This window comes from Trichomycterus rosablanca, chromosome 9, assembly GCF_030014385.1.
Source record: "Trichomycterus rosablanca isolate fTriRos1 chromosome 9, fTriRos1.hap1, whole genome shotgun sequence".
Lineage (NCBI taxonomy): Eukaryota > Metazoa > Chordata > Actinopteri > Siluriformes > Trichomycteridae > Trichomycterus > Trichomycterus rosablanca.
The window spans coordinates 120,001-134,168 of record NC_085996.1 but is presented as its reverse complement, the minus strand read 5'-3'; the positions used below and the strand labels follow the sequence as shown (position 1 = coordinate 134,168).

Genomic DNA, 14,168 nt, shown 5'->3' with positions numbered 1-14,168 from the left:
CATCCCTCAGACGCATCAAGAACCTCCACTCAACACTAGCTGATATAAGCACATGGGTGAGGGATTAGTTTATCAAACCTTTATCAGCTCTACAATACAGAGTTACTGCACTAATCATACTTAACACTTTACTGTGCACAAAAGAAGCCTTATGGTAACCATGTCCAGAAGCGGCGTCGACTTCTCTGGGCTCGGATGGACCATCACACAGTGGAAACGTGTATTATAAAGACGTCTTAAGACGTATTTGCAGAAAGTGTTTGCACAAAAAAAATAATGCACATTAAATGGTACAATATTTCTGAGACAAAGTAACCCATCACACACATTTATAGATCATATTTATTTATTTATTTGATACTTTATTCATAAAGAATAATTTACAGAATTAATAAATAACACAAACAATTACAGTAAAAAGAAAAAACGTGGTTATTCAGTATTAACACGAGCGCTCGAGTGCTGGAGCCGCTGAACACAGGGGCCCAACACCACCGAGGCTCCGGGTCCGAGTCTCAGCGGGACATTTAGTTCAGAAGAGCAAATAAACAAAACTAAATATATTAATAAATCATGATGAGAAGTTCTGTTCTATTTCAAATAAAACAACAATTTCTCACAGATTCCAGTGATTAAAATGTAAATAGAATTAAAATAAACATGTAAATAATACACAGGAATGTAAATAAAGCTCAGTGGTGACGTGCAGGGACGATCCAGTCAAAATAAAATAGAATTACATGAGCAGCTACTGAATTCAGTTCAGATGAATGAAGAAATACAGCAGTGTAGAATTCATTCAGAAATACTGAACATTAGCTTAGTGAGGCCGTACGGTCGGTTTCTGCACACCAGGCGGCATTTGGCTGGTAAGTACAAGGTCACCAGCAAAACACCAAACTAGTGAAGAATCAGTCAGGAGAGATAAGGAGAGAGTAACCGTCTGTGGTCACCACCTGTAAAACCGTTCCCTTTGTGGTGGTTGTCTCCCTGTTAATTATTTGTTTAGTAGTATATAGAGGTTCTGTATAAAAGTCTTTATTTACGTCCTTCAGTGCTTATAGAAACATATAAAATAATAAAAACAGTCATTACAGACGCCACAGAAGCTCCTCTACAGAACGAGGATGATGGGATGCGCTGCAGTGTTTTAGGGCATTACAGAGAGAAGACTATCCCATGATGCATTGTGCTACACAGTGCATCGTCGTCTGTGGGCTGTATCTCATCTTACTCCCAGAGATCTGTGCACACCCTCCTTACTGCTGGGAACCGTTAGTTTTGATAGCCGTTAAGCTATAAAGACGTGGTTTCATGCTGAAGTTTGGTGTGACTTTAACCACACTGAGCACCTTGGGGATGCATTGGAACATCGACTGCAACCCAGGTCACTGTGTGGCCTCACAAAAGCCCTTGTGGGCACAGAATTCCCCCAGACGCACTCCAAAATCCGTCCAGAAGGATAAAAGACGTTACAGGGATGGTATGGACAACGAGCTCATGATCAGGCGTCCACATACTTTTGGCATCATGGTGTAGAGAGGTGATGGAGGAGGCTGTATCCTAATCTATTCCTCACTCCCGACAATTGTGCACTAGGTAGGGTGTGGCAATGACTACTTAGTGCACTGTACTAAGTTAAGGGCTGTATCCCAAATCTCTCCCTCCTCCCTACGTTAGTGCACTACAAAGTGTAGAACTCTGGCACATTCAACCATAAAGAGGAATTTTAATATATCATAAAAATATAAATCATTTCTGTTCTATATGGAACCTTAGAACAACTGGAACCCATCAGGGTTATTATTATTAAACCGTTTAACTGTTAGAGCTGTATCCCAAATGTATTTACAGCCCCTACATAGGCTCCCTATTAAATCCCACACCCTATGTAGTGTACTGAACGTACTGTCCACTTTTTTATGACCTGTTACAGGTTAAATTATAGAAAATTATTAGAACATGGAGACTTTAGAATCGGATGTGTTTGGCTATATCCCAAATCCCACAGTCCTCCCTGCATTAGTGCACTACGTAGGGCTTAACAGTTGTTGATTTAACCTACTGTATCAGTATCAGCACTCTATGTAAATCTGCTGCTCAGGCTCTGTCTCAAATCCCCTCGTCTTCCCTACGTAGTGCCCTACCTATTAAACACTCCTGGTACGGTGTTTATCCCAGGTTGAGAAACTTCTCCCGGAGGCTCTTGACCACGCCCTGCTGGGTGACGTCACCCTGTCTGACGGCGTTCCTGACCCGCTCGGTGTCGGTGCTGGTTCTGGGTTCGCGCTCCTCCGTGTCCTGGTACGCTCGGCGGCGCTCTGCGACGGAGAGCAGGGAGGCGTGGTCACGGGGCGTGGTCGCGCGGACCTGGCTGTAGCGGGGGGTGCTCCTGGAGGGCGCGGCGGTGTGTTTCTCCAGGACGGTGATGGTGCGCTGGTTGGACAGAGGAGCTCGAGCTGAGACGTAATAATCGCCCCTCGCGAACTCGGACAGCTTCTGATCCAACGATCCGCCCCGCTGAACCCGACTCGCCCCGCCACGCCCTGATCCGGGTGTGAGTGGTGCGCCCTCCAGACGAGTGTATTTGGATCTCAGCTCACGAACATCTGGCCAATGGAAGCCCTCGTACAGAGGAGGACTCCTGCAGAAGAACCGCTCTGGGGATAGAACCCTCACACTGCTGGTGCTGGAGGAGGAACCGGGGGTCTGTGGGGGGAGTCCGGTCTGATCACTCGGGGCTGATGGGAGAGTCAAACTCAGCTTACCTGTAAAATCAGACCAGATCAAAGGGTCACATCAGATCAAAGGGTTACATCAGATCAAAGCACTGTCTGATCATACTGGACTAGTAATCAGAAGGTCGCTGGTTCAAGCCCCACAGTTGGGCCCCTGAGCAAGGCCCTTAACCTTCAATTGCTCAGACAGTATACTGTCACAGTACTGTAAGTCGCTAAATGCTGTAAATGTAAAAGTGATCTCAGAACTGCTCACATCCAACAGCATAGAGGAGAACATGCAAAAGAACATACAGAAGGTCACAGCGGTTTTCTGAAGCGCAGCCGAGCCCATGTGTCTGTATTTATTACAGTACAGTGATGGGTTGATGGTCCAGACTAATTTTTCAATTCCAATTTTCCTTCCAATTTAGTCATATCCAATTCCCTGACTGCATGAGGCTTCCTCTGTACTGCTGCAGACCTCCACTCTGGCTGAGGAGAGCCGGGACTAACACACGCCTTTACTTGTATATAAAAAAGCACCTTTGACGTTGCTGTGGTTCGTTTCAGTCCTCGGCGGGGGTAAATGTGATGTGGGCGTGGAGGTGGGCGTGGTCTCTGACGCTCGTCTCCTCGGCTGATTGGCTGCTTCAGAACTCTGTTTGTTTTGGCTGAAAATCCTCGCCAGATTAAAAACGACGTTTTCTGATGATTTATCTGCACCTGGAACCTGAATAATAATAATAATGATATAAAATATATATATTATTAATAATAGTAATAATAATAATATTAAAAATAATAAAATAATAGTAATATATAGTGTGTGTGTATATAGTGTGTGTGTATCTATATAGTTTGTGTATATATAAATATATATATATATATATATACAGTGTATCACAAAAGTAAGTACACCCCTCACATTTCTGCAAATATTTTATTATATCTTTTCATGGGACAACACTATAGAAATAAAACTTGGATATAACTTAGAGTAGTCAGTGTACAGCTTGTATAGCAGTGTAGATTTACTGTCTTCTGAAAATAACTCAACACACAGCCATTAATGTCTAAATAGCTGCAACATAAGTGAGTACACCCCACAGTGAACATGTCCAAATTGTGCCCAAATGTGTCAATATTTTGTGTGACCACCATTATTATCCAGCACTGCCTTAACCCTCCTGGGCATGGAATTCACCAGAGCTGCACAGGTTGCTACTGGAATCCTCTTCCACTCCTCCATGATGACATCACGAAGCTGGTGGATGTTAGACACCTTGAACTCCTCCACCTTCCACTTGAGGATGCGCCACAGGTGCTCAATTGGGTTTAGTCCATCATCTTTACCTTCAGCTTCCTCAGCAAGGCAGTTGTCATCTTGGAGGTTGTGTTTGGGGTCGTTATCCTGTTGGAAAACTGCCATGAGGCCCAGTTTTCGAAGGGAGGGGATCATGCTCTGTTTCAGAATGTCACAGTACATGTTGGAATTCATGTTTCCCTCAATGAACTGCAGCTCCCCAGTGCCAGCAACACTCATGCAGCCCAAGACCATGATGCTACCACCACCATGCTTGACTGTAGGCAAGATACAGTTGTCTTGGTACTTCTCACCAGGGCGCCGCCACACATGCTGGACACCATCTGAGCCAAACAAGTTTATCTTGGTCTCGTCAGACCACAGGGCATTCCAGTAATCCATGTTCTTGGACTGCTTGTCTTCAGCAAACTGTTTGCTGGCTTTCTTGTGCGTCAGCTTCCTTCTGGGATGGCGACCATGCAGACCGAGTTGATGCAGTGTGCGGCGTATGGTCTGAGCACTGACAGGCTGACCTCCCACGTCTTCAACCTCTGCAGCAATGCTGGCAGCACTCATGTGTCTATTTTTTAAAGCCAACCTCTGGATATGACGCCGAACACGTGGACTCGACTTCTTTGGTCGACCCTGGCGAAGCCTGTTCCGAGTGGAACCTGTCCTGGAAAACCGCTGTATGACCTTGGCCACCATGCTGTAGCTCAGTTTCAGGGTGTTAGCAATCTTCTTATAGCCCAGGCCATCTTTGTGAAGAGCAACAATTCTATTTCTCACATCCTCAGAGAGTTCTTTGCCATGAGGTGCCATGTTGAATATTTAGTGGCCAGTATGAGAGAATTGTACCCAAAACACCAAATTTAACAGCCCTGCTCCCCATTTACACCTGGGACCTTGACACATGACACAAGTGAGGGACAACGACACATTTGGGCACAATTTGGACATGTTCACTGTGGGGTGTACTCACTTATGTTGCAGCTATTTAGACATTAATGGCTGTGTGTTGAGTTATTTTCAGAAGACAGTAAATCTACACTGCTATACAAGTTGTACACTGACTACTCTAAGTTCTATCCAAGTTTTATTTCTATAGTGTTGTCCCATGAAAAGATATAATAAAATATTTGCAGAAATGTGAGGGGTGTACTCACTTTTGTGATACACTGTATATATATATATATATAGTGTGTATAGAGTGTGTGTATGTATATATAGTGTGTATACAGTGTGTGTGTGTGTGTGTGTATATATAGTGTGTGTGTGTATATATATAGTGTGTATAGAGTGTGTGTGTGTGTGTGTGTGTTTACTGATCTGATTCTAAACACTTGTAACCCAGTGAATAAGACAGTGCACCAGTAATCACAAGGTCGCTGTTTCAAGTCCCCTAACCATCATACTGCTAGTGTTGGGCCCTTGAGTGAGGCCCCTGACCCTCAGTTGCTGATGTGAAGGTTGTGATGAGTCTCACCTTGGCTGGTGATTCCTCAGCGATGGTGCTGAGATCTTCAGCTGGTACAGGTTCTCCCTGATCGCGGAGGTTCCTGGAGGAACCGGGTGGAGGCGCTCCTCTGAGCTGAGTCAGGTCTCTGGATCTGCGTCCGTCCGGTGACCTGGTGACCTCTCGCTCCATCTCCTCCCACACCTGGATCATCTCTGTGGATGGTCTGAAGGTTTCTTCTCTGAGCTCTGCAGGTCTCTGTTGGGTATCAGAGCCAGTGCTGTGGGGATCCTGAGGTTCCTCAGACCCGGCGGTCCCGACGCCGTCTGTTTTGGGAGGTCCTGACGCTGTGATTGGACGCTGGGTGAGGGGGATCTTGTTGATCCTGCTGACGGAGGAGCGCACCAGGCCGTTGGGGATGTAGGTCAGACTCTCCCGGCGCTTCAGGCTGAAGGTCGCGTCCTCCTGCTCGGCGTTCTCGTAGTAGCTCCGGATCTTCTGGATGATCAGGCGTTCCTGTGTGGACAGGGTGGAGTCTCTTCTCCTGCAGGGGCGTCGGTCCGAGCCGGGCGGGGCCTCGTCCCCCGGGGACAGAGGGTCAGGAGCTTCTCCAGGTGAAAGTGCGGCGGCGCGTGGAGATCGGAACTCGTCGGTGGTGGAGCTGCAGCGCCGGCTGTTCGGGACGAAACGTTCGACGATCGAACCGGCCTGATCCAGAACCGAGGAGGGAAGTATGGGGCGATGCTCACTTCCTGTACACGGCTCCTCCTCTTCCTCCTCAGACGACTGCGTGTCCTGAGTGTATTTGGCATGTTCTTCCTCCTTCAGCTCCTCCTGATCCTCTCTGAGTGAAGACCGGGCTGAATCAGGAAGCAGACAGTGATCAGCTCTGTTAGGTTGTTTCGGTGATTCACTCGCTGGAATCTGAACAAAAAGACGTTTAATCAGAATGACTCACACACACACATACACACACACACACATACACACACACACACACACACAGCAGGAGCAGCTTGTTTGTTTACATCACTTTAAACATGTGAAGTTTCTCCTCATCACTTTTATTTATGTAGAATTCATTCATCGTTCTGCTCTTGGTCACCCAGGTCCCTCCTCGGACCGCTGTGGGTGGGGACTCACCACGACTGCCTGTGACGCCCCCTGCTCTCCGGGAGACCTCAGGTCTTTAGGAACTATGAGGAACCTTCATCAGATAGTGTGTGTAACGTGTGTGTTGTGTGTGTGTGTATGGTGTGTATGATGTGCATTGTGTGTGTATTGAGTTCGTATTTAGTGTGTGTATAGTATGTGTGAGTTATGTGAGTATTGTGTGTATAGTGTGTGTGTGTATAGAGTGTGTGATCTGTATGTATTGTGTGTGTATAGTGTGTGTGAGGTGTGTGTGTATAGTGTGTTTGGTGTGTATTGTAGTGTGTGTGTATTGTAGTGTGTAGTGTGTGTGTATTTGGTGTGTATTGTAGTGTGTGTTTTTAGTGTGTGTATGTGTGTGCAGGTGTGTATGGTGTGCATTGTGTGCGTATTTAGTGTGTGACTAGCATGTGTGTGTTGTAGTGTGTGTGTTTGGTGTGTGTGTGTGTGTATTGTGTGTGTGTGTTTGATGTGTGTGTGTTTAGTGTCACTGCTGGTGATCAGACCTGTGTGGAGATCTTATAATCTGATAGACGTCTCTCCTCCTTTGATGTTGGATGGGCGTGTCCTTCTGCAAGTCTGGTCTCCTCCTGCATGGAATGAGGTGTTTGTTATTAGAGAAAAGAACTAGATATCAGAAGGTTGTGTGTTTAAGCCTTATCATCATGAGGAAGAACATGAAGAACATGAGGAACATAGTAAAGAACATGAGGAACATGAGGAACATAGTGAAGAACATAAGGAACATAGTAAAGAACATGAAGAACACGAGGGAACATAAGGAACATAGAAAAGAACATGAGGAACATGATGATTGTGAGGAACATGATGATGTTGCTCAGACATGTTGTTGATGGTTTTATATTTTGCACAGTGAAACATGCTGCTGGATCTGGAGATGAGAAGCTGACGGAGCTTCAGCCCTGAGAACCAAGCAGAAAGCTGAAGCTGAGGAACCTCTGTAGCAGATCCAGGCTGAAGATGAGCTGTGAGAAGCAAACATGCATGATGCAGGCGTGTTAGAGCTCCTCATGCATCACGTGCTGGTGGTTAGAGCAGCAATGCATGGTCATGCGCAGCAGCTATCATAAAGATCTCACCCACCAGGTGGAGCTGCAGCAGTGTCTGAGCTCGGGAGCTCCAGCAGGAGATCATGGACCTGCTAAAGTCCTCTGATGTTCCATCATCTGATCCCATCTCCTCTTGATTCACTCCATCATCTGATCCCATCTCCTCCTGTTCTCCGTCCTGAGGACCCGGAGCGCCAGGTTCTCCGTCCTCGTCCCTCAGCTGCTGAAGGATCTCGTGTGGGTTTGTGGTCTGGAGGTCCGACTCAGATAGACGGGTACAGAGCTCGCTCTCACTGACCCAGAGCTACCATCCCCCCAAAAACATCACAACGAGTGTCAGACGAGAAAAAGGAACGAGACCCACGAGTCCACGCTGAGGAAACAGAACTACACCCGCACACAAAGAACTACACCTGTACACACAGAACTACACCCAAACACACACAAAAGTACACCCGTACACACACAGAACTACACCCGTACACACACAAAAGTACACCCGTACACACACAGAACTACACCCGTACACACACAAAAGTACACCCGTACACACACAGAACTACACCCAAACACACACAAAAGTACACCCGTACACACACAGAACTACACCCGTACACACACAAAAGTACACCCGTACACACACACACACACACACACAGAACTACACCCGTACACACACAAAAGTACACCCGTACACACACAGAACTACACCCAAACACACACAAAAGTACACCCGTACACACACAGAACTACACCCAAACACACACAAAAGTACACCCGTACACACACAGAACTACACCCGTACACACACAAAAGTACACCCGTACACACACACACACACACACACAGAACTACACCCGTACACACACAAAAGTACACCCGTACACACACAGAACTACACCCAAACACACACAAAAGTACACCCGTACACACACAGAACTACACCCAAACACACACAAAAGTACACCCGTACACACACAGAACTACACCCGTACACACACAAAAGTACACCCGTACACACACACACACACACACACACACACAGAACTACACCCAAACACACACAAAAGTACACCCGTACACACACAGAACTACACCCGTACACACACAAAAGTACACCCGTACACACACACACACACACACACAGAACTACACCCGTACACACACAAAAGTACACCCGTACACACACAGAACTACACCCAAACACACACAAAAGTACACCCGTACACACACAGAACTACACCCAAACACACACAAAAGTACACCCGTACACACACAGAACTACACCCAAACACACACAAAAGTACACCCGTACACACAGAGAGAACTACACCCGCACACACAGAACAACACCCGTACACACACAAAAGTACACCCGTACACACACAGAACTACACCCGAACACACACAAAAGTACACCCGTACACACAGAGAGAACTAAAGCGCTATATAAATAAAGTTGACTTGACACCCGTACACACACAAAAGTACACCCGTACACACACAACTACACCCGTACACATAAAACAAAGAAAAGAAGTGTTTGTTTTTACCTTGAGTGATGCTGCAGGTTCTGTTCAGCCACACCAGCGAGCAATCAGAAACACACACACACACACAGAAACACACACACACACAGAAACACACACACAGACACACACACAATCATTATCACTACAAACACTTAAATAATCACTTCAGTAACCATGGCAACCGTACCGCCCTTATTACATAAACACAATAATTTCACTTTAAACTATAAACGTTTTATTACCTTTATTATGTTTCACCGCGTGTTTGATCAATTCTGTACAAAAACACACAAACATTTAAACCACAGTTCAGAAATGTTGGGACAAACGTTAATAAAAAAACGTAAATAAAATCAGAATTTATCGACTTTGTGTACAAACACTAACTGTATTTATTTACTGAAACGTATTTGGGACGGGTGCATGTTACCCCCTCTGTGACATCACCTCACTTTTTTAATGCATTGTGCTGATGTCATATACAATTCCCCTCCACTCCTGACCGAGGAGGGTCGTGACTAACACCCCTGCCCCCACCCCCCCACCGGGTGGGTTCGTACGGAGATCCGTATAGCGCACAGAGAGTCACGCACCGATCTCCACTATCCCCCGTCTCTGTGCAGCACCATCCATCAGCCAGCAGAGGGCGTAACTGCAGCATTTATGAGGAATCCCAATCAAAGCAGTCAGTCATGGACTCATCAGATCAGATCAACCCTAGGAGTTCATGTGGTTCTGCCAACCGAGGGGTCGAAGGTCACACGTTTTGGGGGGATTTAGTTTGTGTTCATATTAAAATGAGCCTCAGTGATCAGGACAGGAATAAAATCAGAGGAGAGAAAGTAAGTGAACCTGATTTATGATTCAGAGTAAAATCCTGCGACTGAGTTTTTATCTTCCTCTCAGCGTTAAACCTGCTGCGCGGATCTGTGCAAAATATATAACACAAATAAATATACAGTATAACACAAATAAATATATAACACAAATAAATACATAACACAAATAAATATATAACACAAATAAATATATAACACAAATTAATATAACCAATAAATATATAACACAAATATATATAACATAAATACATAACACAAATAAATATAACATAAATATATAACACAAATAAATACATAACACAAATAAATATATAACACAAATAAATACATAACACAAATAAATATATAACACAAATTAATATAACCAATAAATGTATAACACAAATAAATATATAACACAAATATATATAACATAAATACATAACACAAATAAATATAACATAAATATATAACACAAATGTGCTGAATCATTTATTAACAGTTTATAAAGCATCACTAGACTTTATTAAACTGTTTATTTATGTTTATAACTGAATATAATTTGAAATACAGTGGTACCTCTAGATACGAGCTGCTCCACATACGAGCTTTTCGAGATCCGAGCCGAGGCTCGGACAACATTTCTGCTCTAGATACGAGCCCAGATCCAAGATATGAGCCGGGCTGGAGCTTCGGGGACGCTACCGCTAGTTTGCGCGTCGGCGGTTTATTTTTTTACAATTTACGTAATTTTGTGAATTCATTTAAAGTGCATAAATTGCTATTTAAGTTTTGTTTAAAGTGTAAGAAAGGCCTGTTTTAGTTGACCCGTACGTATCTACGCTTCGTACCTTCCCAGTATCCCTTCCTCCCTCCCTCTCTCCTCAGCCGCTCTCCGTTAGCCGCGCTCATCTGTCGCCAAGGTAAGATTACAGTACCGTATTTTATACATTTTCTTACTGTTTTTTATACATTTTTCTTTTATTTATTTAGTTTGTTATGTTTTATATGTTTATACATGTGTTTTTCTTAATTAAAAACGTGTATTTTTTCATAATTTACGATATTTTGGGGACTTGTCAGAGGGCTGGAACGGATTAATTCTATTTCCTTTATTTTAAATGGGGAAAATTTGTTCGAGATACGAGCTGCTCTACTTACGAGCTCGGCTCTGGAACGAATTAAACTCGTATCTAGAGGTACCACTGTATTAGATTTATTTCTATATGAATAAGAACGTTTATAATCACGTACATGATGAATCTATTTCCAGAATCGCATCTTTAGCCTAAAACACAACCGAAGATTCACAGTCAGAACTATACATTGATACAGCGCTCCGATATCTACTCATAATAATCACTGGTACAGTGTATCACAAAAGTGAGTACACCCCTCACATTTCTGCAAATATTTCATTATATCTTTTCATGGGACAACACTATAGACATGAAACTTGGATATAACTTAGAGTAGTCAGTGTACAACTTGTATAGCAGTGTAGATTTACTGTCTTCTGAAAATAACTCAACACACAGCCATTAATGTCTAAATAGCTGCAACATAAGTGAGTACACCCCACAGTGAACATGTCCAAATTGTGCCCAAATGTGTCGTTGTCCCTCCCTGGTGTCATGTGTCAAGGTCCCAGGTGTAAATGGGGAGCAGGGCTGTTAAATTTGGTGTTTTGGGTACAATTCTCTCATACTGGCCACTGGATATTCAACATGGCACCTCATGGCAAAGAACTCTCTGAGGATGTGAGAAATAGAATTGTTGCTCTCCACAAAGATGGCCTGGGCTATAAGAAGATTGCTAACACCCTGAAACTGAGCTACAGCATGGTGGCCAAGGTCATACAGTGGTTTTCCAGGACAGGTTCCACTCGGAACAGGCTTCGCCAGGGTCGACCAAAGAAGTCGAGTCCACGTGTTCGGCGTCATATCCAGAGGTTGGCTTTAAAAAATAGACACATGAGTGCTGCCAGCATCGCTGCAGAGCTTGAAGACGTGGGAGGTCAGCCTGTCAGTGCTCAGACCATACGCCGCACACTGCATCGACTCGGTCTGCATGGTCGTCATCCCAGAAGGAAGCTGACGCACAAGAAAGCCCGCAAACAGTTTGCTGAAGACAAGCAGTCCAACATGGATTATTGGAATGCCCTGTGGTCTGACGAGACCAAGATAAACTTGTTTGGCTCAGATGGTGTCCAGCATGTGTGGCGGCGCCCTGGTGAGAAGTACCAAGACAACTGTATCTTGTCTACAGTCAAGCATGGTGGTGGTAGCATCATGGTCTTGGGCTGCATGAGTGTTGCTGGCACTGAGGAGCTGCAGTTCATTGAGGGAAACATGAATTCCAACATGTACTGTGACATTCTGAAACAGAGCATGATCCCCTCCCTTCGAAAACTGGGCCTCATGGCAGTTTTCCAACAGGATAACGACCCCAAACACAACCTCCAAGATGACAACTGCCTTGCTGAGGAAGCTGAAGGTAAAGGTGATGGACTAAACCCAATTGAGCACCTGTGGCGCAAGTGGAAGGTGGAGGAGTTCAAGGTGTCTAACATCCACCAGCTCCGTGATGTCATCATGGAGGAGTGGAAGAGGATTCCAGTAGCAACCTGTGCAGCTCTGGTGAATTCCATGCCCAGGAGGGTTAAGGCAGTGCTGGATAATAATGGTGGTCACACAAAATATTGACACTTTGGGCACAATTTGGACATGTTCACTGTGGGGTGTACTCACTTATGTTGCAGCTATTTAGACATTAATGGCTGTGTGTTGAGTTATTTTCAGAAGACAGTAAATCTACACTGCTGTACAAGCTGTACACTGACTACTCTAAGTTATATCCAAGTTTCATGTCTATAGTGTTGTCCCATGAAAAGATATAATCAAATATTTGCAGAAATGTGAGGGGTGTACTCACTTTTGTGATACACCGATGAGGCATAACATTATGACCACCTTCCTAATATTGTATTGGTCCCCCTTTGCAGCCCCATACACAACAAACTGTGCTGCTCTGTGTATTCTGAAACCTTTCTATCAGAACCGGCATGAACTTCTTCAGCAGTTTGAGCTACAGGAGCTCGTCTGTTGGATCGGACCACACGGGCCGCCCTTGACCCTGTCGCCAGTTCACCACTGTTCCTTCCTTGGTGCACTTTTGATAGATACTGACCACTGCAGACCGGGACACACCCCACAAGAGCTGCAGTTTTGGAGATGCTCTGACCCAGTCGTCTAGCCATCACAGTTTGGCCCTCATCAAACTCACTCAGATCCTCACGCTCGCCCATGTTTCCTGCTTCTAACATCTAGTTTGAGGATAAAATGTTCACTTGCCCCATAAACAGGTGCCGTGATGAAAAGATAATCAGTGTTATTCACTTAACCTGTCAGTGGTCATAATGTTATGCCTCCTCGGTGTATAATCATCTATAACATCATTAATAATATAAATAATGAATACAAAGTGTGAACCTTCTGAGGAATAACTGTGTGATGATTCTCTAGGATCAGACGTTTGATGTGGTGAGTCCAGAGCTTCTTGTCCTCCGTCGTTCTGGCCTGAGAGACAAAATACAGACAAATCAACACAGATTCACTACAGGGGAGAGTAACCCTGGGGGGGGGGGGGGGGGGGTTGTATAGGGTGTAGGTGTGGGTACCTGTACAGTATATGGGTGTTTGGGGTGTTTGTAGTGAGTTAGACTGAAACACAGCGAGTCTTTCGCTCCCTCCATCAACATCAGCGTGGAGCACTGAGAAATAAGCCAGAAACCATCATTCACCACTTCATCCAAACTGCAGGAGTGTGTGTGTGTGTGTGTGAGAGTGTGTGTGTGTGAGTGTGTGTGTATCGTACAGAGATGTGTGTTTTGTAGATGAAGTTCTCTCCTCTGCGTTTGGTGATCAGTAGAAGCCGCTCCAGGAGGAAGAGCGTTCTGTCGTTCTTGGCGTGATGAAAGCGGAACGTTCCCTCCAGAACCAGCTCGCCGTAGGTGCTCAGGTCGGGACCGCGCCAACCAATCAGCAACGACTGAACCTCCTACACACACACACACACACACACACACACACAACGATGTGAGTTACCCAACACCTCC

The 14,168-nt window shown here is 45.0% G+C and overlaps 1 protein-coding gene across 2 annotated transcripts in view; it reads right to left on the bottom strand.

The window, feature by feature from the left end:
* Positions 1-328: 328 nt before the first annotated feature.
* The window catches only part of LOC134320190 (pleckstrin homology domain-containing family G member 3), a 28,962-nt gene continuing 15,122 nt past the window's right edge, over positions 329-14,168 (bottom strand). The window contains exons 8-19 of one of the 2 annotated variants that reach the window (XM_063001510.1): positions 13,928-14,110; positions 13,731-13,823; positions 13,543-13,629; positions 11,306-11,339; positions 10,086-10,160; positions 9,476-9,508; positions 9,255-9,274; positions 7,736-8,005; positions 7,138-7,221; positions 5,510-6,403; positions 3,264-3,450; positions 329-2,768 (exon numbers count right to left, since the gene is read on the bottom strand). In XM_063001510.1, the coding sequence (XP_062857580.1) occupies positions 2,173-2,768; positions 3,264-3,450; positions 5,510-6,403; positions 7,138-7,221; positions 7,736-8,005; positions 9,255-9,274; positions 9,476-9,508; positions 10,086-10,160; positions 11,306-11,339; positions 13,543-13,629; positions 13,731-13,823; positions 13,928-14,110 (2,556 nt within the window). In that variant the 3' untranslated portion in view covers positions 329-2,172. The remainder of the gene's footprint in view (positions 2,769-3,263; positions 3,451-5,509; positions 6,404-7,137; positions 7,222-7,735; positions 8,006-9,254; positions 9,275-9,475; positions 9,509-10,085; positions 10,161-11,305; positions 11,340-13,542; positions 13,630-13,730; positions 13,824-13,927; positions 14,111-14,168) is intronic. The other variant, XM_063001511.1, reaches the window with a different exon arrangement.